The following is a 27,292-nucleotide window of genomic DNA, read 5'->3' as shown; positions in this document are numbered from 1 at the left end:
AGGCATCTCTGCCGGGAGATGAGGCGCCATCCCTCTGTTCTTAGGCACACACGTGCCTGTACGACAGACACTGTGCTTTCAAATGCAGACAGGCACACCGGGCACAGAGCCCTGGCGCTGCACGGGGCGCTGCAAACCCATGCATGGGCTGCAAACCCATGCAAACCGCGTGGGGCTGGCAGCAAACCACCACGCTCTTGCCCCAAGCTATGGATGTGGAGCCCCGAGATGCTTTGTATAGAGGCATCTGAAGGCAGATTTAGCATCGAAGGAGAAACCAGAGAGAAGGTTTTGCCTGCTGAAGCGTGCACGCAACAAGTGAATTGGCCTCTAGATGAACACCTACTATACGCACCCCCAGAAGAAAAACAACACGGCAGCAAGATGGCTGCAGAGTCTCACCTGACCCGAGATGGACCAGTCTTGGTCTGGACAAGACCCAGTCTAGCTCCCCAAGGTCCATGCCCACTGCCTCGCCTCGTCCCACGCACGTACATATGAGCAAGGTAACTTCCCAAGTCAAACGCAGCTTGAGCGTTGTCTTGCAAACGCCCAGAGGAGCATCCTCCCTGTCAAGCCATAACCCGCTGCTTCACCACAGGAAAGGCTGATCTAACACCGGGAGGGGAAAACACGGGCAGGCAGAATCCCCGGGGAGCCACAGTCCTCACGGGAGGCTCAAGGAAGAGAGCAGAGGGAAGGTCTGATGCATCCTTCTCTGAAACCCCAGGGCGTCGCGGCCAGCCCAGCTCAGACCACGCAACGGCCACGGCACCAACGCCGGTGGCTACGGGAGGGATGCTGCCACAGCTGGGTACCGGCCACGGCAGCGGGGACGGGCAGCAGCGGGGATGGCCTCACCTCCACGGCTACACATCCTCCTGGTGCTGCCCTTCCCCAGTGATCAGTTGCTTTTTTTTTTTTTTTTTTTAAAGCTTTTTTCAATAGTTTTAAGTTTTTTCCCCACGCTCCCCCTACGAATTATAACCCCCCTCGGTGCAGACAGGGCCAGCACTGGGAATCACGCTGCATTGTCACCGACACGGTGCTGTCCCTCAGGGTCCTGCCAGCTCACCGCAGGTCCCAGGTAGATACTATGCATTTCAACAGCAGCAAGGCACAGTAATCTCAGTCCACAGTTGCAAGCAGCTTAGCATTTGGAAAAGTTCTTGGAACACTGAAGAGTAGAAATCCTCTTAGAATAGCTTGCTATAAAGGCAGACGGCGTTTTGCCTGCTCTAAGGAGGTTTTGCCTATTGCCCTGCTGTGAAAAGATTCAGCAGGGTTGGGAAAAATCTATTAAAAGCCACCAACACAGCCTTAAAAATATTTTCCCCACGGCCTTATTACAAATGATCCAGTGATTTACTCGGAACATCTGAAAGTTAAACAACTTTAATAACACAGTCCAGAGGTTTCTTGTAGAGCTTGAAAGGAGCTCCCTGGAGCATCTGGGATCCCCCGTAGCAGAACAGACTTGAAAGCAGACTTGAACAGACTTCGTAAGAAATGACAAAATTTTGAATATAAAGAAGAGCAGGTTGACTCCTGTGTTGCATCTAAAGCTGGAAAGTAACTCCTGCGTCGCTGCGCTCTGGTCCTTTCCCAAAGCACTGGTGCCCACCTCCTTGCAGAGAAGAGGAGCACCGCGACCCATGGATAAACACTGTCAGCAGCTGCTCGAGAGCAAGGTTACTCCAAGCTGCTGCTGCAGCTCTCTGATGGACACCAGGAGCCACCCTGACTGCCCTCCAGGAGGAACCTGAAGGGTTCTTGTAGAACATGCTACCCCAGCTTCTGGCTGAAGCTGCATCTCGCCGGCAGCACTTGGCATGGGGTGAGGCAGAGCAGCCAAAGGCATGGCACCGGGGACGAGCTGAAGAATGTGGGTTTTCCTTCAGCAATTAATAAAAATATGGGGGAGTCATGACGGGCATCAGCGCTGTCTCCAAGGATCAGCCCACTTCTCTGCACCTTCAGACAGCTGTCAGTCATTATTTGCCTCATCTTTACCAACTCCTTAATGCAGCCTGCTTGCTGCCACCATGTCGATCAGGCACGGATGGAGGCGGCCGGGAGATCCACCTTTCCCTGACTCTTCATTCGGAAAGCAGCCATCGCTCCAGGCGCCAGCAGTGTGACAGAAATATTAAAGCACACGCAATAATCAGGTCTACCAGGGCAGCTCTGCCACAACACAGCATCAGCCACCAGCACCGGCATTTCACTGCGTCACACTCATCTATGCAGACACCAGGGAAAAGCAAACTCTGTAAATTCACGGCAGGAATAGGTGTATCCTTCCCCGTTATTGACTCCACAATCAAAACAGAGCAAGGATAGAAGTATTAAAGTACATTTTGTTGTCTTATTTTTCCAAGCTGCAGCTCTTATATCGAATGTTCCCATTAATTTTGCTCATTTTTCAAAGCAGCAAGGTCTGAGCAACTGTCTCAGGGCGTCACCTAACGTATCTGCATCTTCTCCTTCTCACATCTTTCTTCTGCAAAGTTTAACTCAGATGCAAATTCACTCCCCCACTTCTGACATTGTTTTTTGGTTGTTATGGAGACAAATAATTCAAATTAGGTCACAGAGTCACAGACGGGTCGGGGTGGGAAGGGACCTCTGGGGATCCTCTAGTCCACCCCCCTCCCAAGGCAGGGTCACCTAGAGCAGGGTGCGCAGCGTCGCGTCCAGGTGGGGTTTGAATGTCTCCAGGGAAGGAGACCCCACAGCCTCTCTGGGCAGCCTGGCCCAGCGCTCTGTCACCCTCAAGGTGAAGAAGTGCTTCCTCACATTCAGAAGGAACCTCCTGTGCTGCAGTCTGTGCCCGTTGCCCCTTGTCCTGTCGCTGGGCACCGCTGCGAAGAGCCTGGCCCGTCCTGTCGGCACTCGCCCTGGAGAGATGTGTGTGCATCGATGAGATCCCCTCTCAGCCTTCCCTTCCCCAGGCTGGGCAGGCCCAGCTCTCCCAGCCTGTCCCCATACGGGAGATGCTCCATGCCCTCATCACCTCTGCAGCCTCTGCCAGCCCCTGCCAGCCCCTCTCCAGCAGCTCCCTGTCCCTCTGGAACTGGGGAGCCCAGCACTGGGCACAGCACCCCAGATGTGGCCTCACCAGGGCAGAGCAGAGGGGGAGGATCACCCCCCTCGACCTGCTGGCCACGCTCCTGATGCCCCTCAGGATCCCACTGGCCCCTTGGCCACACTGCCGGCCCACGGGCAACATGCTGCCCACCAGCACTTCCAGGTCCTTCTCCACACTGGTGCCTGGGGCTGTCCCTCCCCAGGGGCAGGACCCTACGCTGGCCTTGGCTGAACTCCACCAGGTCCCCCTCCGCCAGCTCTCCAGCCTGCCCAGCTCTGGCTGAACGGCAGCACAGCTTACTGGTGCATCAGCTGCTCCTCCCAGTTTATATCACCCATGACCTTGCTGGGGTGTGCTGTCCCCTCACCCAGGCCACTGGGTCATAAGGTGACCAGGACCTGACCCAGCAGTGACCCCGGGGAACACCACGAGCCACGGGCCCTTCACATGCTGCTGAAAATACACCTGTTCTGCGGGCTGGAGAGAAAAAATAAACTGTACGTCAAGTTAAATGGGCTCTTTTTCAAGATATTTATGAAGTAGAAATTATTCTGAAAGTCTCTGACCACACTCTGTAGTAGAATAACCGAAGGAAGAGCGCCTCGGTAGCGCGGCAGGCTTTACACCGCAGGAGCCACGTACCTTCTGGCACCCGAAGCCTCCCTGCTGCCAGAAACACCAGGCTGGTGCGCAGGAGCCATGCCCAGCACGAGCACGCTGGTTTTCTTTCTGCTAGAACAGCACGAGAGGCCCAGTTTAAAGAAAAAGCTTGGAAAGGTTTGCTGGCGGTGGGAAGGATGGGGAGGGCAAGTGGCTGCACCGGCCTCCGCGGAGCCCGAGGCTGCTTTTTGGAGCGCAAAGGCAGTGCTGTGCCCCACCAGGCGATGCTCAGAGTGCCCTGGAGGTGTGACAGCATATAGCTTAGCTCTGTGGCACCCTGTGCGGAACGCAGGTACTGAATGCAGGTATGCCCATTATTTAATTCCGTGCATATTTGAACACCAGAGTAGTTTGACACCACGAAGTTACAGCATTTGCTGGAGGGAAGTGACACTTTATGTACATGAAAACTACCGAGACATCTATTTTCTGCAAAGCTTGACAAAACACATCATGCTGCGCTGATATAAATAGGCTGCCTATACATAGGCACAGACTGTACCTGCCACGCTTCTCCATATACCTATATAAGATCGGAGGCTTTTTTTCATTCTTTTTTTTTTTTTTTTTTAAATACACCACTAAAATTACTTTCTTAAGCCTGCCACCTAATTTTCTCCTTTGAGTACTCTATTCCCCCAGCAAACAGTTTTGGTTTTTTTCCCCGTGACAAACACACGAGGTGAAGCCGCTATGAACAGGGATGTAAGAGAACGTGAACCATGCAAGAACGGTATTAGATAAATTTACTAGCTATAACCAACAGAAAGCCCCAAGCCAGGCACACTTAAATTCAATTCGGAAACAAAGTTACCGACTAGTTCCTTTGGAAAAGAACAAGTTGAAAACTCCCACCGTCTGTCCCCTCACACTACAACTTGCAGCTTCCAGTTTACAACTTTGGGAAGTAAAAATGAATCCCAGCAACAGTAAAGCTAAAGATGCTTAATGGCGCCACACGGTACCGCCTACCCACACGGAATGCCAGCAGCAGCAAACCTGAAATAAAAGCTCCGAACGGTGGATGAGGGCAACTTTCCAGCAATCAATTCACCAGCCGGGATCTCAAGTACCAGCAGCGGAAAGAAAGCGTCTGCATCAAAAATCCCAGACTGGGTGCAAACCCTAATATCCATAAATCACATTTACCATTACAACCCTCCAGCAAAGTCCCGTATTTTTCCCAGTCAGATGCCGCCCGCTGCCCCACGTGGGGTGGCCCCTGCCGGGACCAGCCTGGCCGGGCGCGTGGGAACCTCTGCCCACCAGTCACCCACCGCATGTTGCGAGCCTGCTCGCCGCCCAGAAGAGGAACCAAGCGTTCCCACGGTATGGTGGCAGCGCTGCTCGTGCCACAGCGTGGGGACACGTCCCCCGTCACCCCCACCCATGGAACGGCAGCTCCTGCTTACCCTGCCGGTTTTGCTCCCTCTGTGCCGGCACCTGCAGAAGACAAGGATGCTGCCACCTCTTTCCAGAGAGGTCACCTGCCAAGGCTACGCCTGCAGCCCTCTGCTCGCCACCAGGCCCTCCCCTCCTCGCTGCTCAATGTATACAAACCAAGGACAAACTTCCGCTCGACTCCACCACGACACGAGACCCGCACGCAGGATTTAATCCCCCAAAACTGCAAAACGGTCTGACTGGAGCCCAGACACCAGAAGCCCAGCTGATGGGGGCTGCAGAGGGTCGTGGGTGGTTGCACATCAGCGTGTCTTGGGATGCCCTCCCAGAAATTCACCGCAGCCGTGACTCCAGACCCCACCGCCCCCAGCCCTCCTCACAAAGCAGTTTGGCTGTTGCCACCTTGGCCAGAAAGCAGCTTCCCAGCCTTTGGAACAGCTGCGATGATGCCACCAAGCAAATCACCTGAGACAAAGCTGCTGAATTTTCCGTCTCTTCAAGCCCCTTCCACCTCCTTATGAGGAAAGCACAGAAGTCGTACATGCCTTTACGCTGGTTTCATGTGGGTTTTACACTGTCAGGCTGCACTAGCATTGGAACTGTATTGCCCAACTTCACTTTGCTGCAAGGTGAACTGTAGATCCGGTGTCACTTGGCAGAAGGGCTTTTGAAAATGAAAGTATCAGTAAAACCTCCTCTTTTTTAGAAAATACAGCATAGCATCACGTTCTCAACCTCGGGCTGGATTTGGGGATATTCTGGAACCCAATCTTTAAATGTTTTATACCGTAGAGAAGCATCTCTGCAAGCCACTGGAGATGACAGACTGGAATTTTGGTTGTTTCTCCAGTCCCACCGCATCCACCACTTAGACTAAGTGGCAAAACTAAAGGCAAGCACGATGCTGGCGTACAGCCACATACAGCCGAGTTGCAAAATCTTTAACAGTTACATCCCCCAAGCAGAGTCATCTCAACCACCTGCACCCCTCCTCAGCATGCACCGCCTCCAGGGGAAAAACCGTAAAATCTGTATTTTTGCTTCTCACAGCACCGCGTGTTTCTCCTGCCCAGCTGCACCCAGGCGCACGGAAACGCGTGTGATTTTTGTTCTGCATGCTAGTGCAAGCAGAAGGTCACTGAAAAAGGAGAAATGAGCTTAGGTGAAAGTGTGCTGGAGTCCTGAATGCGCCCAATTAACTACTAATAAAGACTGCTGTTAATAGAGAGAAGGAGGGGGGAAAGCAGGCAGATTTTGACACGCTGTACTTAAAACACTGCCTGCATCAGACTGAAGCTACTGCTGTGGAATAAAGTCACAAAGGTACGTCCTCACTACAACCACATCCACCGCTGCCGAAACTCAACAGGTCGCTGTTCCTGTTTCAAGCTCTATTTTAAAAGCACACTTTAATGCAGTGTTTTATGCCTTGAGCGGTCTATGCTATAAGCCTGCAATCTACCCATGGGGGGAGCGGGCTTAAGGGAAATGCTTACGCATCTGTGCAAACGAAAAGGCTTATTATACACCACCTGCTACGGGGTGAGACCCTCACACAAGGCACACTTGCAGTCTGCACCGCTCCCCAGCAAAGCACTGCTCCCACTCACAAAGCTACTACTAGTTGTAACAGCCACTTACACGCTTGCACACCCTGGAATAAACCCGGCCACGTGAAGTGGTGCAGCAGTCTGCTTACAAAGCGGCTAAAGCAAGCTGCGAAACGTTGGATAAACCCTGCCGGTGTGGGTTTTTAAGCACACGAAGCAGGCACCCCGACATGCTTCAAAGCACGCGGGCTGCCAACCGGCAGCAGGCTCCCCATCCCGGCCGCCTGGGATGATGTGGGGGGCAGCGGGGAGCCGAGGTGAGCTGCCATCGGAGGCTCTTCTCCCACGCGCTCGAAGCCCACCAGCAGCAAAGCCACGGGGCCACAGCACCGCACGTACCTACCAAGTGCAGCCAAAACGAGCACGGCTTCGGGTGCGCCCTGACGGCATCGCCACGGCCCGAGGAAACCTCAAAGCCTCCCACGAAGCCACCGAAGAGGAGGCGCAGGCTGGGCTGCTGCCGGCAGGCACTGCCCCGCAGGGCTGCGTGCCCGGGAGGTGACGAGCCGGAGGGGGAAGTGATGGCCCTGCGCCAGACCCGCTCCCTGCGCGGAAGTCGAGCTGCTCCGCAGGTCTTAGTACCAGACCTGGCCAACATCCCTCCCTCCATCAGCACAGCTGCCGCAGGATTTTTTTTTTTTTACTGGAAACCCAAAGCTGCAATCCCCAAGGGGGCAAGACCTTTGCATCCAGGACTTCTGCTGCCCCCCCTCCGTAGCAAGCCCAGCGGCAAGTGCCCTGGCCAGGCACCTGCTTTCCAGCAACACGCCACCAGTCCAAAGCTGGCCCTCGCTGGCAGCCCCGCTGCCACAAGGAGATCCCTGCACTCCCAAAGTGAGCTACGACTTCAGGAATTAAACTACTATCAAGCAGGACGAGCCCAGATACAGGAGATCCTGTTTGCATGTTTACTTCCTTGACTACAACAAAAACTCAAGAGCACGCAAGCGAGCTCTTCTGGGGTTTTTTTTAGAGCGTAAGGAGCACTAAGCCAGCTAAATTGCACGGAGGTTTATGTTTTAACTGTCTCGGGGGTCTTTGAAAATGACTGCTCACAGATCGCTTTATATGAGACGCAGATGTGTTAACGGAAAATTCAAACAAGTTCCTATCCCAGTAAACTCGCATTGTATCCAGACCTGCACTGGATGTCACGCTGGATAAAACCACGCTCACCTCCCGTAGCAGCGGCACGGGAACACTCCAGTGACAACCACCACTGCAACTTGCTTTGATGCCACCAGCAATGCCCCAGCAAGCCAGAGCATCCAGCAACGTCGCAGACGGGATCCTGCCGATCTATGAGCACGCGTACCCACGGCACACGATGGCTCCCAGGGCGATTCTCACCTGCTCCAGAGCCGGTTCGTGAGTTTGGAGGAGAAAGCATGGGGAGGCAACCCAGCTGTACGCAACGTGCCCTCACCTGAGCCTGCTATCAGGTGCCCAGATGCATCAGCCCCGCTGCAGTTGTCCTCTCCCCTGCAGGCATCTACCTGGCAGGAGCTGGCTGTCTCCGCTGCGAGGGGTGGTGAGGACCCCCAGCTGCCGCAGCCCACCAGCCCACCGCCCTTCGGCTTCAGGCGCACCGCTGCGGCTCTGCCCACCGCTCCTCCGGCACGTGAGGGCTCACCGCCGGCGGCGGGGGGAACAGGCAAGGTGGGAGGTGATGCACACGCAGGCCCGCTCTTCCCCCGGGCTCACTGCAAAGAAAATAAGAAGTCTGTAAGTTTTCCAGTTCTGGCACAGCAGAGGCACCGTCCTTCACCAGCACCGGGGGTCTCTGCAGGCGGAGGAAAGGCAGGTCCCACCAGAGCGGGCAACCTGGCAATGCCTCAGCCTGGCTGGAACGGGAAAAAGGACACTACAGTCACCCACGCTGCAAGAAAACCCCCGGGTGTGGGTCATGCTCGGATTTTGTTGATTTGGTGGGTTTATCCAGGATGAGTTTCCTCCCCACCCAGCTCACAGCATCAGCCCAGCCCAGCCCTGTGCTGACACAGAGGATTCGCCGCAGGGATTCAGCTTGGGGCTGGGCAGGAATTTTACAACTATCTGACCACACATGCCAGGTACCAGAAACCAGCCTGCATGCCTCCAGCCGCACATCGTCATCTAATCCAGGGTGCTGATCCAGGGATGCTCAGCTCAGGTACAAGCCGGCTCCCGGGCTGCAGCAGGCGGTGGTGCTTTAGCCCATTTTCTGGTCTGCTTGAGTGCCAGGGGATGGAGGGGCTTCCTGTGCAGACCTCTGAGCCCATCAGACCTTTGTACCAGCAGACACGTGCTAGTGACAACTCAAGCAGGCAGGATACGACCCTTGCCCAAGCCAAAGGCGCAGCATCACGCCCGATGTCAGCCGATCTGAGCATACGCTGCCACCACCAAGGGATGCAATGGGGGGTCCAGGCCACTCGTCCAGGACTCTGGCCCAGTTAAGACCAGTAACACAACCATCACCGAGCTGCACGGCAGAAGAGCTGGCACCGGCAGCACCACCTGAGCCACCTACCTGGTACCTCCAAACAGCTAACGTGGTTCGCAGGACAGTGGAGCCTGACATCTAGCTGTCGTTTTTTAAAAACTGGTTTCTAATTCTCACCTGAATCAACCCATAGAAGCAACGCATGGGTTTCACAAGCGCGGAATCCAGACACCACCCTGAAGCGTGATGCTGCTGTCTGCAGCCAGCAAGCGCTGGGGATGGGAAGCGTGCACTGATGCCCGGGAAAGAAGCACAGTTCACTTTCCTCGTGAGCAGCCGCTTCAGTAAAACCCTCTCCCCTTACCTCCCTCACAAGCCCCTCCGAATGGACATCCCCACACGTCCCTGGGCTGTCCCGTGCCAGATTTCCCCACGGCCACCCCTCCAGCACCCGGACACAATGTCTTGGAGCCTCTGAAGAGCAGAAGACTTCACACCCTTTCAGAGGTGGCCACCGTTATCATCAAGTAATCTATAACAATAGTTATACAAGTAACAAAAAATCTATAACACAGGTTACATTACATATGTGTTATGACTGAGTAGCTTATAATGTGCTTACACACATTGCAGTGCAGGTTACACACACTTCCCCCTGCTCTCCCAACTTGCATCAAGCGTTTAAATTACAACGGCAAGCCGTGGACACGACGATGAGGATGCTTCGCTCCTAGACTACGGCAATACCGTGAAACCCAGATATATCAGTCTTTAATTACTTCCATTATAGAAATAACTAGAAAAACTACCTAAGGCTGCGTTCACATGCTACCCACCCGCCTCACCACTACCAGCACGCACGGCAGCGCTGCCAGTAAATAAAACCTCAACCCTCTTCCCACCATCCTTTCTGTGCTCCCAGCACTTAGGTCTCGCTCTCGTTTTCACAGGCGCTTCTTGCGCTGTGCCTCGGCACTCGGGTTAAGGTCTTCTGCCCAAGGATGGAGCTGGGAGGAGGGAAGCAAGAGGCTGGTGCAGAGATGTGCTCTGCTCCCTGCTTACACCCGGTAAGCCCAGCCTTGGTGCTCCTGCAACGCTCAGCTGTTGCAGTGGCAGAAGATGCAGCTTTAAACACAAGCTAAACCCTCCAAGCAGAACAGCGAGTCTACAAGTAATTCTTCATCAGCTTCTATTTTTAGACCTCATGGGGAATAAAAGAACATCCAAACTTTTTTTTTTTTAAAGCTCTTTTGACGGGAACTCATCTTCTCCAGACAAGAAGAGCCAAAACAAAAAAAAAAAAACCCACCAAAAAAACCCCAGCACAAAACCCCCCAAGATGCATGAATTTTAATACTTTTTTTAAACATCATTATTTAAATGATTTCTCATTTTAAAAAGAGAAGTAAGCTGAAGAATGCAAAAGTCCATGTGCTGCTTTGGGAATCGAAGACTGATTTTCTGTCCTCATTCCCTCCTTTCTCCATTCCAGTGTCTATAAAAAAGCCAGAAAAGCTGGGGTGGGGGGGAAAGCAATCCCCTTTTTTCAGGTGATGCACTACCAGGAAAGGAACTCTATAAACACGGAACTTAGGAACCAGCTGTTTCTGTTTGCTTAAGGCTGTAAGAGCAGTTTACATTTCTTTAACCATAAGCTAAAGGAAGCTACAACACTGGTCATTCCCCGCATATACATGCATTCCTCTCAAAATACCGTATTTTGTTCTTTTTGGTCCATGTAGCAACACCACGGGACACGCTACTCATCCCTTTTACCATCCCCACAGTCACTCCTGCCTCCAGCTCTACGTGGCAATTTGGGGTTCGCTAAAAGCTCTTATTGCATCTCCTTTTGCTATTTAAAACACTCCCTGTTTGGGCCAGGCGGCCACCACCAGCTAGCGGCACTCACACCTCCCACATGCCCAAAGCAGCGGGTGAGGCCACGTGGCCTGGCTGGTACCTCAGTGCCACCCCGAGCCCCGCGGAGCTAGCCACGGTCACTAGCCAAAGCCAAAAGAATAAGGCTACAAAAATAAGCCATGGTGCTGCCAGCAGCTTGCGCTTTCCTTGGCACGGGGGGACGGCATCTTTTTTAAAACCATAAATAAGGCAAGAACACATGTACCGTCACATAAAGCCCTCGAGACCGATGAAATAAATAATTAAAAAGAAATTTAAAATATTATATATAAAAAAAAAATTAAAAATCCACTAACGACAGGATGCAAGCCTGTCTGTGGAAAACTCACCCAAAATCATCATCGAGGGGAATGATTCCTAAGTTATCGATCTATAAGCTGAGCTAAAGCGCAACTTAGGCTGTGTGGGTCTCGCAGCGCTCGCCGGAGCCCTGGCTGCGCCCCGTTTTTTGGAGGAGAGGCAGCCTGAGCCACTAACCTGACCCTGACCCAGACGAATGCTCAGCCCCTCAGAAAATATGTATTTCCAACGAGGTCCTGAGTACCACCCTCATTCCTTCAGCTGTTTTAATGAGTTTAATCAGCTCAAACCGCCTCCAAACCCAGAACCCCAAGCAGTGAGTTGTCCTTGGCAGCCTCTGCAGAGGACACTCCCTGCCGGCAGGACCTTGGACTTGTTTTACCTTCAAACAGCATCTCCAGACGCTAACGGGCGAACTGTCCTGAATGGCTTTTCTTCCACCAAAGCCCCACATAAGCATGTCCAGCAACAGAAAACTTCAGGGAAACAAGAAGTATTTGATCCGATGCTGGAAAGTACTGAGAAAATGTCTCCCCAAGCGCTTTTACAGCCTTAAACCATATGCAGGACAGCGTTTGGAGACAAAATCTTTAAGGAGTATGAAAAGAATCTTTTTTTAGTTACAACATAACCTTTCCCTTCCTTTTTGCTTGTTGATAACTCCTAAAATTACCCCAACTGCACCGCCGCAGGAATTTTTGCTATTTCTTTTTTTTGTGAAAAAAGTGACATTTTATATAAACAAGAAAATTTAATGGTTGTGTTCCCTTTGAGGAAATTGTTCACACAAGAAGTCCTCCCCTCTTCACTCCGTGGAAAACATGTTTATAAAACAGTTTTTATAGGCAAAGACTTAAGGCAGACTTAATGCTTCAGCTTACGAAACAGCAGTGCTTGTGCAGGACACCCTGTTAGAAGCAAATTGCCAGCTCAGAAGTCAATACAAAAATAACTCAAGGGTTTTTGTCATGCCTTTTTGGGTTTTTTTTCTAAGATCATTGAATTCAACATCTGTGTCATTTGGTCAGGGCTGCAAAACGCATCTTACAATTCACAACGTATTTGGCTGTTACTGTTATACTGTGGTCGACGTAAAACTAAAACTGACACTAAAAATGGATCCATTGAAACTGCTGGGGTTGAAACACAGACAGACACGTGACTTTCCAGCCAGGGAAAATGAAATGGCATTGATATTTGGGAGCAGGCCATGTTACTGCAGTAAGAGTATGCTCAGGGAGACACAAGCGCGACGAAATGATGCTCAGGGACACACAAGCGCGACGAAATGATGCTCAGGGACACACAGGCGCGACGAAATGATGCTCAGGGACACACAGGCGCGACGAAATGATGCTCAGGGACACACAGGCGCGACGAAATGATGCTCAGGGACACACAGGCGCGACGAAATGATGCTCAGGGACACACAGGCGCGACGAAATGATGCTCAGGGACACAAGCACGATGAAATGATGCTCAGGGACACAAGCACGACGAAGTGATGCTCAGGGACACAAGCGTGACGAAACGATGCTCAGGGATACAAGCGCAACAAAAATGATGCTCAGCGATACAAGCACGACGAAACGATGCTCAGCGATACAAGCACGACGAAACGATGCTCAGCGATACAAGCGCAATTAAATGACGCTCGGGGATACAAGTGCAACAAAATGATGCTCAGGGGAGCGGTGGAAGTGCAGCCGGGTGGGTTGGTGCTGGTAAAAGCTATGTGTGGAAGAGGATGCAAGTCTCCCAGCCACTGGTACGGGCCCAGAACTGGTAGCAGGCAAGTGGTGAGGTGCCACGCCGGGCAGCGACCAGTGCCGAGCAGCACCAGCTCCTGGCCACCAACAGCAGCCGATGCAGTGCTCCCAAAACTGCGGTCGGAGCCCTTCCAGCCAAGCACAACCCCGCGCAGGCATGGAGCACGTCTCCCCACCACTGCCGTGGGGAGCCCCCAGCCCCAGAGCACCGCCACACCACCCCCAGCGCAGTGGGTGCACAGCTGGTGCCTGTCCACATGGCTTGGGGGATAAAATGATTTTCCCCCCTTCCTTCAGCAGCCCCACGCTCACCCTGAAAGACCCCAACAACACTTTTTTCCCTTGCAAGCACACCCTTGGCACTTGGGGTTGCTGAACACCGGCCCCCGAGGGGCTTGGCGAGGAGCGCCCATGTCGCCACGCTGCCGTCTCACGGGCCTCACCGCGATGGCAGCACCTTCCCCCAACCCCCAGCAGCCAGGCCGAGCCCCCGGCACGCACACCCCCTCGGAGGGATGACAGATGACTGCCACGTTTGGTGGCACCTACCACCATGTAACAGTGCACACCCTCAGCATCCCCCCGCCACCTCAAACCAGCGTGAGCCACAGCCTCAGGTTTGCCGACTCAACCTCCTCCCACCTTGGGTTTGGAAACCTCCTGCCACGATCCCAACGTCGAGGAAAGGCAGGAATTCAGCTTGCCTTTGGGGGGAGAACACTGCACCCCAGCATGTCATCTGGCTCATCCCTCATTTTGCCCCACGAGGGACGCAAAGGTGGCACCTGGAGCCCCGAGCTGGTCTCGTGTGGACCTGACCCCGCAGGTGCCACCAGGGAGGCCGGTACCTGCGGGGATGTACAGCCCAGTGAGCCAGGTGACATGGGCAAGACATCCAACCTGGCACCATCCTCCCATTCCTAGCGTTTCAGAGGCACTCAGGCAGCACCTTCGATCAGATAATGCTTGAGAAGACAACACAAGGAACTTTAGAAAATACAATGCTTAAACCCACAGTGGATCTATTACCTACAATTACTGTTTTCCATGTCCTCAGCATTTCTGACGTGAATAACAGGAACAGAAGCTGGATAACAGCGAGTCAAAGGGGACCACTGCAGGCTCAAGTCTGTTCATGAAAATATTTGAGAAAGGTTTTTCCGGTGACAGCTTGAGCTTGCACGGGGAAGGCGACAGTACACATGGAAGAGCTAAAAACGTTACAAAATGCCTTCTCCGATGACATAAAAAGCAGAGGGAGAAGTTTAAGCGGATGAGAGCCTGCAGCAGTGATAGAAAGCCAAACATTTGGTACGATGGAGACGCGTGCGAAGCTGCCCGTAGAAGCAGCAGCAGATGCTGGTCTCTCCAGGAAATAAATGAACACAACTCAGATATCACCTGCGTTCCAAGATGCAGTCCTAGTTAGCTGCAGACATGCTCAGCTAAATAAAAAAATTTTAAAAAAAAGATAATTTGAACAAAAGATGCATTTATCCTGAAAATGCTTTAACAATCACCCAACAAAGCAACAACTAGACAGTTCACCTAAAACAGTTCACTTATAAACACAACATTTCAACTAATTGCTACAAAAGACATATGCAAGCAGGACGATGATTTCCTCGGCAGCTTGGGGAATGGGAATCTTCCCATTCCAAGAACAAAACCTGGGAGAGCAGAAGCTCTACTGAAGCACAGCTGGACTTGGCACTGTGCAAGAAAGCTTGGAAAAGGGGATTTGTCAATAAATAAGCATCTGAGGGCAGCGGAGGGCGCCTTGATAGGAAAGGCACAAAAAAACGCCCACCAAACCCAATGCTTTTTTTATTCCCCTGAAGTAAAGAGTGGGGCCAGCAAGAAGATGATCCGTGCTCAAGTTAGAAGGTGCCTGCAGGCCTTCAGGTAAGACTTCAACATAGAACGGCAATAGCACGGGAGTTTTTTACAGTTCATTTTTCCAAAATATCAAGTCGTTTAGCAGGAAGGATTTTTCCAGAGAGCAGCGATCAGAGCTGGTTCGCTCCTTGTCACCACCCTTAGCTGAGCAGAGGGGCCCCTGTGAGCCCGCCCTTTAATTTAAAGCACAGATGCTTCGTCCTGGCTGACACAAACCAAGGAGTCTGTCTTCCCAGTTCCCACCCAAGCCCAGACCTGGATTCCCAGCTCGGCTTGCACCTTCAGCACCTTCAGGCAGATGCACAGCCACAGCAAAACAAAAGCAGCGCCCTGCCCACCTTCCCCAAGCAGCCTGGCCTCTCCCTAGGATACCCCCCCACCAGACCCTCCCCTAGGACCTCGCTCCAGGAGGGCGAGCACTCAATCTCTTTTGCAGCAGTAAAGCCGGTGCTGCGCTAAAGTTATTACGTGTTTCTCCCACTTCCTTCAATTGACAGAAAACAAAAGCTTGTACTCTTGCTCACCGTTATCAGAAAATTATTTGCTTTCCCAGACTGTTTCTCCCCTCCTTGTTTCGGAAGGGTTTCCAGTAGAATAACAGGCTGGCTCCCAAAGACGAGCTGCAGGGGGTGACCTGGGACAGAGGCGCTTTGGATATGCCCACCTGGCAAATCCAGCCTGGACGCAGCGCAGCCCAAGCCTGCCCTTCCCGTCCCTGGGGGGGACTGCCCACTCCACACCTCCTCCAGGAGCAGGGATGCTCCACTGCCCGGCTTGGAGAGAGCTTGAAGCTCTGCCCCACCGACCCGGCTCCGGGCAGCTGCCCCCGTTTCCCAGCTGCAGAGCATCCCCAGAAGACACTCTGCCACCACCGGTCCCTGCTGCATCATACCCTGAGCATCCGCTGTGCCTCTCTTCTCACCACGGCATCGCTTCCTTCCTGCCAGATCCCTTATCACCACGTTTCACCCCAAAACCACCTGGATGAAACCTCCACTCCGGCTGATGCTGCTCTTTTGCTCAGCCACCAAAGGGAATGCTCCCACAGCCGGCACCAAGCCCACGGCGCTCCGGCCACCGAGCCACGCAGAATTACGCACAGGTGGCACAGGAAAAGACGGTGCCAAATTCACAGTTCCCATAAAAGCAAAGCACCGAATGCATGTATGCATTTGGTCACTTTTTATTTTTAATTTAATTTTTTTTTAAGCAGAGTATCAAGTGTCAGGTCCTAAAACCAAAAAGGGCACCAGAAGTCCAACTGTTACCCAGGACATGAAATACACTCCGCTACCGCAGCCCCAGCTGGCACCTTGCAAACTCCTCGCTGCGACCCGCCCACGGCGGCCGTGCCCAGCCCCAGCTGCTCACACACCAGTGGTGGCTCCAGCAACGGAGGTGTCACCCAGCCAGCCGCTCGGTACCCCGAAACCGATGCAAGGGGAAGTGTGGGGTCGCAGGCAACGCGCTCCTGCGGGGCTCGGCACCAGCGCTGCAGCATCCACCGGGAGGGCTGGCAGGGGGTCTCAGCCAGAAGAGGAGAGGTCAGGTCTTACCTCCGGCAATCCCTTTGGCGTGAGCCTCTACTGCAGACTGAACAGATTTTAAAAGCATGAGCTTCAAAGCAAACAAGTGAATTCTCAGCCCAATACCATCAGGGGAAATAAAACAAAATATATTTAAAAAAAACCCCAACAAAACACACCACTTTGGCCAGTTTCTGGTGTTGAATGATCCATAAACTCCTCCAGGCAAGGTGCTCTTTAGCACAGCAGGTCCTGCCCAGCCATGGGGCTTGCAAGCACGCCCGTACCCCACAGTGGCCATGGGATGCGGGCTCTGTGTTCCAGGGAGCGGCCACCCTTTTATTTTTTCTGATTCAAGGCCGGGCCAGTGACCGCATGCGGTGTCAACACCTTCCACAAGCTGGACTGTCATTTCTGATGGGGCTTGTGGTCGCTAAAAGGGCACCACCATGTGAAAGGACGCGTCGGCAAGCAACACAGCCTCAGCGCAGGGAAGGTTTCCTTCAGTTCATTTATTGCCAGTTCGCAGAAACTCCTCGTCGCTGATTTGGGTAATGAGAAAAACATATAAACAAGAAGCACTTAAAGACCTTCCTCGTCCCTTCCCCAGGCTCAGGCTAAGCCAGGCGCCCCTCCAGCACCACCACGATGCAGCAGCTCGCCGTGGATGCAGCACGGCCACCTCCTGCCTGTCCTTCCTCCCGCCTGCATTCCCTTGGCATGTGCTTCTTACCTACGCTCATTTAACTGCCTTCCTCCCCTGATGGCAAGCATGGAGAAACGCCTAACCACATGGTCCACCTCAGCAAGCCCAACCATCTGCCCTGGTGACTACCTAGAGACAAGACGGCATCAGCAGCCTAACCTGAGAACGCCTGTCCTCTCCTGCTTCTCACAGCACCGCTCTTTGAGCGGCTTTTTCACGGCCACCCTGATGTCTGTGCTAGCCCAGGCCTGGCTCACCTGACCCCCAGGGTCTGCGCTGGCCTTTTGGTCCCCAGACACCAGGCAAGGCGAAGCCCAGCAGCCCGGGGGCTGACGAAGGTGACCTTCAGGCTTGGCATGGGAATTTGTTGGCTCTTTTATCACCCCAGGGACAACACCACTTGCAGGCAAGTCCCACGTGTCTGCAGACAGTCAGCCACAGCCCAAACCACCACACAAAGACCGAAACGTAAGACCCCTGCCCTCCCATGGGATTCCTGTACCACAGCATCTCCAGCAGGATGTCACTGCTCTCTCCAAGCTTTCCTCTTCCAACCTTTTAAACTCATCCAAATTCGGTTTTTGATCCCATTCTCAACTGCTTTTAAGAAGCAGGCAGGGGTCATCTTCTAGCTGCTGCAGCTGGGGGAAAAGCTGAAGCACAAGCCACCCCTCTGACCCGGGAAAGGTCCCTCACGAGATGTGCCCGATGCCAGCATCGCGCGGGGCACCAAAACCCACCAGCAAACAGATTTCCACAGTTCTCCTGCCTGTGGGCCGCTCCTCCCCCCAGCAACACGCCTTTGGCTGAAAAACCTTCTGGAGCTACAAAAACATTAAAGAAAGCGTTAAGAGAAATGTATTATGAAGAGAAGGTCATAAAAGAACAACAACTTGAAAATAGCTGAAGCTAAAAATACCCAATCCCCACACCCCTTCTATCAAGAAAACATTATCAGATGTCACTTCCCAATGGTAAAAACATGTTTGTTTGCTTTTTAATTAAGGTGGTATTTTGAACACTGGACTTTCTGGCCAGGGAACACAAGAGACCTTGCAAAAAGACCTTGTTCGCTGCCTCAAAGACCCCACTTTTCTGTGCCACCTGATGGTGAGGCACAGTCTGAAACTGGCGCTGCAAACCTGCACTTTCTTCTAGCACCACCTCTCACTTTGCAAAATAACTTTCTAAAGAGAACAAAGTATTTTGGCCACCCATACCGAGTTGCTGAGTGCTTGTGCAATATGGATTTATTTTTATTTTTTAATACTTCAGAGTATCAAGGTGGAGAACGTGGGAAGGAGGTAACGTCAACATTCAGAGTGGCAGCAAGCATCAGCACAGGGCTGGAAACCGCGTCTCATCTGACCCAAATCCTAGGTAGGACTGGAAAAATCTGCATTATGGACAGACTGAATCGGTTACTCAGTCTGCTGCCCAAAATCCTCCCAGCTCCAAAGGGTATGAACGATGTTCAGTGGACAGCAAAACAGCCATTACGTACGGCAACCTGACGGCTTCCATCAACAGGATGAGCAGAATAAAGGGAGTCAATTCAGTGCCCCCCAGCAGAGAATTTTGTACCATTTCTTTGCTTAAATAAGCTCCTGTTTATTTATCACGTAGAAAAAATCCCCCAGGAATTACTGCAGGCAGGTAAGGGAATGCCTGTGCTAACACTTCAACAAACTGAGCATGTTCAAGGGGACGGTTCGCACACCACAGCATGCTTTTTCCTCCAAAGATGTAAACAAAATCCAGGAATAACTTCTTCAGCAGGTCCAGAACTCAAACCAGTACTTTTTAAAGAAACCACACGCACATCAGAAATAATTTTGTCAGTCCATTGCTTCGGCGGCCAACCCTTGCCCCGCTGCCCCCCCCCCCAGCTGCCCCCTTCCCTCCGCCGTGAAACAAGCAGCACATCCCACGCGTGGCCGTGTCCTGCTCCCTGCCTGTCCCCGCAGGCGTGCGGCCCTTCAGCCCACCTGCTCCCCTGTGCAAGTCACTGAACTTGGCCCGACGCAAAATTTAGCAGCATCACCGACATCGAGCGTGCAAGCGTCCTGCTCCCCTGAGAAGTCAGGGTGAGTACCCACCAAAAAGCCCTTCCGAGGACTAACCTGAAAGCGATGAGCAGGGAGAAAACCGCAGCTAAGTTAGAGTGTTAAAAAGTTTGCTAAAGGAGGTGGCTCAGTGTGCTGGGGAGCCCCCTGCCCCCCCCCCGCCGGGGGGAGGAAGGCTGGGGGGACTTTGGAGAGCCACCAAGCAGGACCACAAAGATGCACTGGGCCAGGGCTCAGCTTCACAGCCACCACCTCCCTCCACCCGCTCGGCTCTGAGGAACTTGGAAGACTGTGTCCGCATGATGTCATTACTGGGCTGGTGTCTAAATAAAGGAAGCTTTTTATAGAATTTCCCACTGACAAACTTAATCCGGTAAACCCCGATAGCCAAGATGTCAAGGAGGAGGGAAGGGAAAGGGATGACAATAACCGTCCCACTGCCGGGGCAGGGCAGGTGGGTGGTGACTCAGGAAAGAAACCAAAACAAACCCAGTTTTCTCCCTAATACCTGCATAGGTCGGATAAAAAGCATGGGGGGAGAGCGGCGTGTAACGTAAGGGAGATGTGTTTATAAACCACCTGTCACAAGGAAGTGCAGCCTCTTGCTGCTCCGGGGCAGGGGACAGGAGGATGAATACAAGGAGGGAGGATAGGGAGAGAAACGTTTTTCTTAAAGAGAGTAAATAAAACATACTTCCAGATCAGAGGGGTTTCCCAGCTTCATGTTGTTCATGTGGCAATTACTGTGCCTCCTAAAAGCAAACTGGGGGGGGATCTGCATGTTCAGAAGACTCTTGGCTGCAAACCCCTGAAGCTCAAATCGTCAGCAAGCAGCATTTGCTGGAAGTTCTCAAAAAAACAAACAAGAAAACCCACGAATGAAAGCAAAACCATCTGGCAGTTCAGTTGAGTTCATGTTTGCCTGCGTGTCATCCTCTTCTTCGTAACTCTTCATCACTTCCACAGCGCTACGGAGCGGTTCCTCTTCCTCCCTCTGCTCCTCACCACATCTTCAGCCGGGCATCCACAGGGAGAGCAGTTGGATCGCCCAGTGACTCACGCTGCAGCAATGTGGGTGGGAGCTGCTCCCATGCCCAGCTCCGAAGGACGCAGCCTTTTATGGTATTTTTAGAGTGGAAGCTGTTGTGGTTTGTATCACTTTGCCTTTTGTCTTACAGGAACCTCAGGGAAAAGAGTTCATCCTCCCCCCGGGGGCTTCAGGACAAAGCAGCCAGGAGCCCAGCAAGCCAGCCAGGCTGTGGGCTTCCTCGCCTCCCCCCCAACGCCAGGGATGCTCAAGGATGTCAGCCCCAACGCCAGGGATGCTCAAGGATGTCAGCCCCCCCCCCAATGCCAGGGATGCTCAAGGATGTCAGCCCCAACGCCAGGGATGCTCAAGGATGTCAGGCCCCCCCTCCAACGCCGGGGATGCTCAAGGATGTCAGCCCCCGCCCCCCAACGCCGGGGATGCTCAAGGATGTCACCCCCACCTGCGCCGTGGGTCCTTGCATGGCTCTACCATCCAGCAACCTCCTCCCAGACATAAGAGCAGGTGGGAGCTCTTCTGTGGACACCTGAGCTGCCGCAGCTCAACTTTCTAAGGAGTCATTCCCTGTGTCCACTGAGTCTTGCCACCTTGTGGCAACACACTACCCACCTCTCCATCATCTCCAGTGACAGGCCACCAGATACCCACCAGACACCTGTCTGATGCTGCCAGAGTCCCACCTGCCTTCCCTCAGGGTGAGCCCTTAAGAGCTGCACCTCTACAGCAAGCAGAAAATTAATTCTGTAGGGTTTCTACCCTGTAAAAATGTAGCTGAAATAGGGCAATGAGGTTATTAGGGGAAAGCAGGCAGGGATGTCACACCGAACCCAGGGTAAAAGCACGAGGGAGAAGTGCAGCGGCAGAAAAGCCGCTCTCCAGGCTTGTGCACCAGAGCATGCGACTCGGACTTGGCAAGGTAATAAAGCAGACTCAGCTGTGCTCTTTTAAAAGCTGAAGGTCACACATGAGATTTAGAAGAGCATCCCAAAACATTCCCCCTGCAGGGCTTGAAACGGGACTCCGGCTGCAACCGTGCAGCGGGCTGCTTAGCAGGACAGCTCTCCGCTCCCCAGCGCTCCGCTCTCTGCCGCGCCTGAAGCATTGTCTGCTCTAGAGGAGAAGGGCAGGAAAGTTTCTGCATCCCCAGTCACAACTCCAACCAACCACTGATTTTAGTCCTTTTAAAGCTGTTCAATTCAAGAGGAAATTAAATTATAATCCGCCCACGCCTAAAAAAAGAATCTAGGAGAAAAGCTATAAGGATGAAGGAAAAAGTAGTAATCGATCCTGCTGATGCACATCACTGACATTAAAGATATATATATTTTTTTTAATTCCTTCTGAAACCTTAATGAGCTCTGGAAGGAGTCAGCTTACCAGTGAGGACAGATGAATGACAGACTGCCCCCAGAGACAGAAACCACCCAGTGGGATGACAAAAGTGGAAAGCTGCTCTGGAGCAACTCCTCGGATCCAAGAGGGCAGTCTGGGGCAGGCGGGTGTCAGCCAGCACTACCCAGCCCGCAGCACAGCCAGCAGCAGCCACAAAACCCCCTCCAGCCCGAATGCAAGTGAAAAGGGGATTCCATGCATTGCATGTGGCACTGCAACCCCCAGCACCTGCTGCTGCACAGCATGCCCCACGCTCGGGGACAGCTTGGGGACAGTCCCAGCTCCCCAGGCAGACCAAGGAGGAGTCTTTTACTCCCCAAGCAGACGAAATACATTTCCCAGTTTAGGGAGTCTTCCTGCTATTAGATACCGGATCAAGATTACAGAATTAAAGTTAAAAAAAAAAATAATAATCACGTGAGAGGCTCCATCCTGTTTAATGGAATACAATGAATTTCCTGTAGTCTTGCCCTGAGGACCACGATATCGCACCCGATTACCATCCCACCTCACTCCTAAGGGCTGCAGAGCTCAGTCGCAGGAAAGCAAAACGAGCTCTGCCTTGCCTCATTTCTCATTAAACTACTAACTACGCGCAGCAATGGCTGTGTAAGAGGTAGGGCAAGTTACTTAATTTTCATTATCCTTCACTTGGACCAGCATTATCAAATTTGATTTAAAAAAAAATAAAAAAAATAAAAAAAACATAGGAAGAAAAATGAACCGAACACAATTACCAGCCTAAAGCTCCTACAGACAGAAAAGGGACACGTCCAAGCGTGAACGCGGGCTCACATCTCCCACACCAGAGATACCTCTCTGCACGAAGCCTTTAGTTACAAAAACCTGCCATTTACACCCTGGGGAACCTTGGTGTGCTGGCAGACCCAGGGACCTGCCCCATGAGACCACCCACCCACCGCCCTTGCCCCGGCTGTCCAGCACACCTGCACTCAACATCATTCTGATACTCTCGCCCGCAAACAAGCAAGCTTTCCCAGCCAGCAGGTTCTCGGCAAAACTAAAAGCATCGCCCGACGATTCCTACAGAGCAACAACCTCCTCTAACGCAGAAGTCGGCTGGCACCAGCTGCATCCCTGCTCGGAGCATCCCGGCTTTGCGGCTGATGCTGTCTCCCCAAAAGAGCAAATCCAGCTGGTCCCTCCAAGCACTTGCAGCTGTCCCATCCTTCGGCAACCACCCTGCGGTACCCCACCAGAGCTGGGGTGCAGCTCCCCTGGAGCAGAGCATCCCGGGGCTTGCTGGGAGAGCTGCGGGAAGGGGTAGATGCCATCCTCCCCCTCTTCACAGGGAAAGGGCTGCCTTTAACAGCAGGCTGCGGAAGATGCGAGGCAGACGTGCCTCTCCAGAGGAACCACCCTGGCTCTGCTGAAATGAATGGGAATGCTGCTAATGACTTTACAATGAAACTCAGATTTCCACCAGTCTCCACCACACAAGGCCCATCTGAACTAGGAAGGACTGTTTGCTGGAAAGGCTGAGCTTCTCTGAGCTCTGGTTCCTCATGAGTCTTCCCTGCTTATCTTCTTCCTTCCCCCTGCCAAATTTGCTGATTGCTTTAAGCTCACAGCAGCTTCTGCTCTGAACATTTCTCAAAGCAGTCTGCATCATCAGGGTCAAGCTTGATGTAGTGACTACAAGAACTCTTGCAAGGAAGCAGGGGTGGGGGAGAGAAAAAAGGAAAAAAAGAAGAAAAACAAAAAAGGAGAAAAGTAAGAAGAAAAAAGAAGAAAGAAAAAAGAAGAAAGAAAAAAGAAGAAAGAAAAAAGAAGAAAGAAAAAAGAAGAAAGAAAAAAGAAGAAAGAAAAAAGAAGAAAGAAAAAAGAAGAAAAAAAGAAGATAATTCAGCAATTACATCATTCACAGGATCTGCACCTGGTGTATTTATCCCAGCAGGACCAAAATTGTTCACAAGACAGGTATGAGCCTTCCAGAAGGAGATGCAAGCAGCAGCAGCACACCCAACGCCCAACTTGCAAAGCCCTTCAGATGAAAGGGGAGTTCTCCATCACCATCGCAGCCAGGAGAAAAGACGGGGGCAGCGGACAGTGACACAGGTGGGGCTTAAAACAGATCACCTGTCATTTTACAAGAAGGGGAGGGGGGGAAAGCAGAAAGAAGCATCCCACAGTGTGCAGACTTCAGGACCCACTACCAGCCCTGCAGGGTCACAGCCCTTGGCTAAGCATCTGCTTGGTTGGAACTGGTCTGCAAATTATAGAGTAACTGGAGGCTTTAAAAGCCTTGCAAGAAAATGCAATAAAACAAATCAAAATTAACTGGGCAGGTTCTGTGGGACAACTCATTTTTTCCCCATCCACAACAACGCCACGCGGAGAGACGTGGCGTGATCCCACCCACTCTGGCAGCACGTCTGGCCGGGAAGGGCAGGACACGGGGAACACCCTCCGAAGGGCTCTGCTCACCCCGCGGCAGCCAATGCCATCCCTACACAAAGCCTGCAAATACATTTAAGGCTCAAAAGTCATCTGAAACAGGTCCATTCTCCCCTCCCACTCCATAAAGACAATCCAAATTGGGTCATGTCCTGACAAGAAATGAATGACACTCATTTAAGCCCCCGCTGCAGCGCTGACATAATCTAGGTCCTTTCATTCTCCTTGTACTGCAAGTGCTAAAGATGCTTTTGTATATCCTCTGAAGTACTCCATTTAAAAAACCATGGTAACTAGGGCATTGCATTCAGCTGCTCTTGAAAAAAAAAAAAAAAAAAAGCCATTCCCCTTCCCTCTCAATAGGCTCTTAGGAAAAGCATTGCCTAATTCAAACCCGGCTCCACCGGGACGCCTGGAGCTGGGCACTAGGGATGGGGGCGAGCACAAATACCGGGTACCACTTGGCTCTGCGGGGGACGGACGGACCACCAGCAGTATGATGGAGAAAGATTGCCCTTACCTGTGCCCTGCGGCTAAGCAGCACCCAAAAGTGCCATCTGAAGTCACCAACGTGACAGCACAACTGCGGCATTCAATAGCTAAAACGTCGTATTTTCTTTAGAAACTACTAAACGCCCCTAAACCTCTCCAATTCTTTTTACGGGATGACAGGATTATTCCGTTCCAGTATTTTAGTGTGACACGGGCCAGAGGAACCAAGAAGCAAGTTTTTCTGTTCTCTCTGCATGGCACTAAAAGTTTAAGAGGTCTTGGTGTTGGGTTTGGGGTTTTTTTTCCTTGCTTGTTCCTAATGCCTCAGAACTGTGACACTTTCCTGCATGGCAGCTTCTGAAGTTCGTCTGCTGGCACCAGCGTCCTCCTCCTGTCTGAAATGGAAACATTCAGAGGTGTGGGCACAGAGCTCAGATGGAAAGAACAGGGCAGCCCCCACTAAAAAAGCCATTAACTGGGGGAAAAAATACCATCGTAAAAAAAGGACATTTGTCTAAGATCGAAGGCCCGTTAGTTGGGTGTTTTGTTTTTTTTTTAAAAAAAAAGAAAAACATTCATAGGTCTACATTCATTAAATAAAATAAAAATCACATGCACCAGCAGCAGAAAGTCTAACAACTTTAACACGACCTAACTGTTCCACCATTCCTCACAGACAATTTTAGCAGACATTTTCCAAATCCCACTACATAGTGTTGTGGAGCCACATTTCAAGATTTAAGGTTTTAAAAATAGAAGCCTTTAAGCTCAACATCTGCAAAAATATCCCCCACAAAAAAAAAAAAAAAAAAAAATTGGAAAAGTTCAAGCCCTATCCTGTTAGGGAGGCTATTCCCCCCCAACGATGCACAGAAAGACACTTTGTGCCTGGTTGGAGGAAGCGGCACTGGACTCATGGCAGCGCTGCACGGGACTTCGTAACAAAATTCCTGCCCCTTGTAAAGAGATGCCAGCTTGGGAGAAGACAGGCAGTTTCAAAGACTTCAAGAACACATTCTTAGAGGGGGGAAACTGAGACACGTAATGGTTAGCCAATTCCTCATGGAGCAGAAAATTTGTTTCTTCCGACTAATCCAACACCATCTTTGCTAAGGCAGGCTGCCGCAGCGAGAGATGTGCGAGGGGTGAACTGAGGACAAGCTCAGCAGTTCACTTTTAATTCCCTGACTCCTCCGGCCACCATCCACTGTGTTGGTTTTCAGGAGGAAAGCAGGAGAAAGCTCATAAAGGAAAAGAGGACGACAACACCAATTTGGGGAAACGCTCGCAGCGAGAAGGGTCAGCCCCGCTCGTGCTGGACGCGGGGCTGTCAACCCGGTCCCAGCACACCTGGGCATCTTGTGAGAAGCACAAAGACTGAAGGTGTTCCGAACTGTTGTGCCCTTATTTCTAAATATAGGGGAATATATTAAAAGAAGTCTTAAACTTATGTAAGCAGCAAAGAAAAAAGCTCAAAATAACGAGGGGCTTGCGTGAGACGCCCCCGTTGCCACTGCAACAGGCGCACAGCAAATGAGTAGGGTTTTTATAGCCGGTATTTGGCATCGTTTTGTTGCTATTTTTCTCGAGACTGTAAAAGCACACTCCCTCACATGAACCTCACAGGAGGGGGGAGGGGGGGAAAAATAGAAAAAGCTCTTACTCCTGGCATCGCTCTGGCAGACCTCTGCTCAGTCGGGCTTTTGAAGGCAGAACTTTTGTTATGGGAATTAAGGAAGAGAATTAACACGGAGGAGGGTGCCGAGGAGCAGCAGCAGGGGATGAGCACGGCAGCTCTTGGCTGCGCTCCCCCATCTCGCACGAGGCAACTGGGAAGAGCCCGAAGAGTCACACTCCAGTTTATGAACGTTTCAGCACCCGCCACCTCCTCCAAGCAGCTGCCCAAAAGCTGACCCAAACCCGGGCCCCCTGCCACAGCTAACGAGCTCCTCTAACGCCAAGGCTTGACGGACACCCTCCGGCACGTGGGCACGGCACGCTCCGCACAAGCACAGATGCTCCCTGCTCCTCCATCCCCTGCGCCACGCATGCCGAGGGACACCAGCCCCGGCACTGCGCAGGCTTGGCTCCAGCAGGAAGGCAGAAGGTCAGGAGAAAGCTCTCCAACAGCATCTGACTCTGCTTTGCGAAGCCAGACTGTGCCGACATCCATCTCACAGCAAAAAGGACACACCAAGCCCAGGGAAGTTTAGCTCCCAGGACTGCTAATGCCAGCTACGTTAATTATATATTTTTTTTATATATATATATATATAATTTATATAATAATAATAAAAAAAGGCCAGTTACTTTGTTTAATGCATAACGTCTCCTCCTTGCTTCAGGGGAAGGGCATGGCACACCTCAACCCGACAGCAGAATGTTGGTGGTATGTTGTCACAAGGTTCTTCAGAAACACAAAAGAGGAAAGCAAGTGATTTTCATTTGGAGTAAGAGCTGGAGAAGGTGGCACAGGGGAAAACCGCCAGCCAAGTGCTTTTCAGAGAGCAGACAACAGCAGCCTGGTTTTGCTGCTGCTGCTCCCCACCTAACATCAGCCACG

General features: G+C 52.0%; 1 protein-coding gene across 10 annotated transcripts in view; it reads right to left on the bottom strand.

Annotated features, from left to right (window-relative positions):
• The window catches only part of LOC102046096 (USP6 N-terminal-like protein), an 81,985-nt gene that overhangs the window by 26,406 nt on the left and 28,287 nt on the right, over positions 1-27,292 (bottom strand). The window contains exons 1-2 of one of the 10 annotated variants that reach the window (XM_055722826.1): positions 7,109-7,260; positions 5,621-5,819 (exon numbers count right to left, since the gene is read on the bottom strand). The exons of 2 other annotated variants lie outside the window; for them this stretch is intronic. Coding sequence is in view for 3 of the 8 variants with exons in the window: in XM_055722822.1 (XP_055578797.1) it covers positions 7,105-7,375 (271 nt within the window). In the remaining 5 variants the exon portion in view is untranslated. Of the gene's footprint in view, positions 1-4,900; positions 5,496-5,620; positions 5,820-7,104; positions 7,379-7,941; positions 8,056-8,115; positions 8,171-8,191; positions 8,469-27,292 lie in introns of those variants that run through there. 7 more of the 10 variants (XM_055722827.1, XM_055722825.1, XM_055722824.1 and 4 more) reach the window with 7 other exon arrangements.

The sequence above is a fragment of the Falco cherrug genome, chromosome 10, assembly GCF_023634085.1.
Source record: "Falco cherrug isolate bFalChe1 chromosome 10, bFalChe1.pri, whole genome shotgun sequence".
In the NCBI taxonomy this organism is placed as follows: Eukaryota; Metazoa; Chordata; class Aves; order Falconiformes; family Falconidae; genus Falco; species Falco cherrug.
Note: the sequence above shows the minus strand (reverse complement) of the source record. Positions and strands in the feature narration are given on the sequence as shown.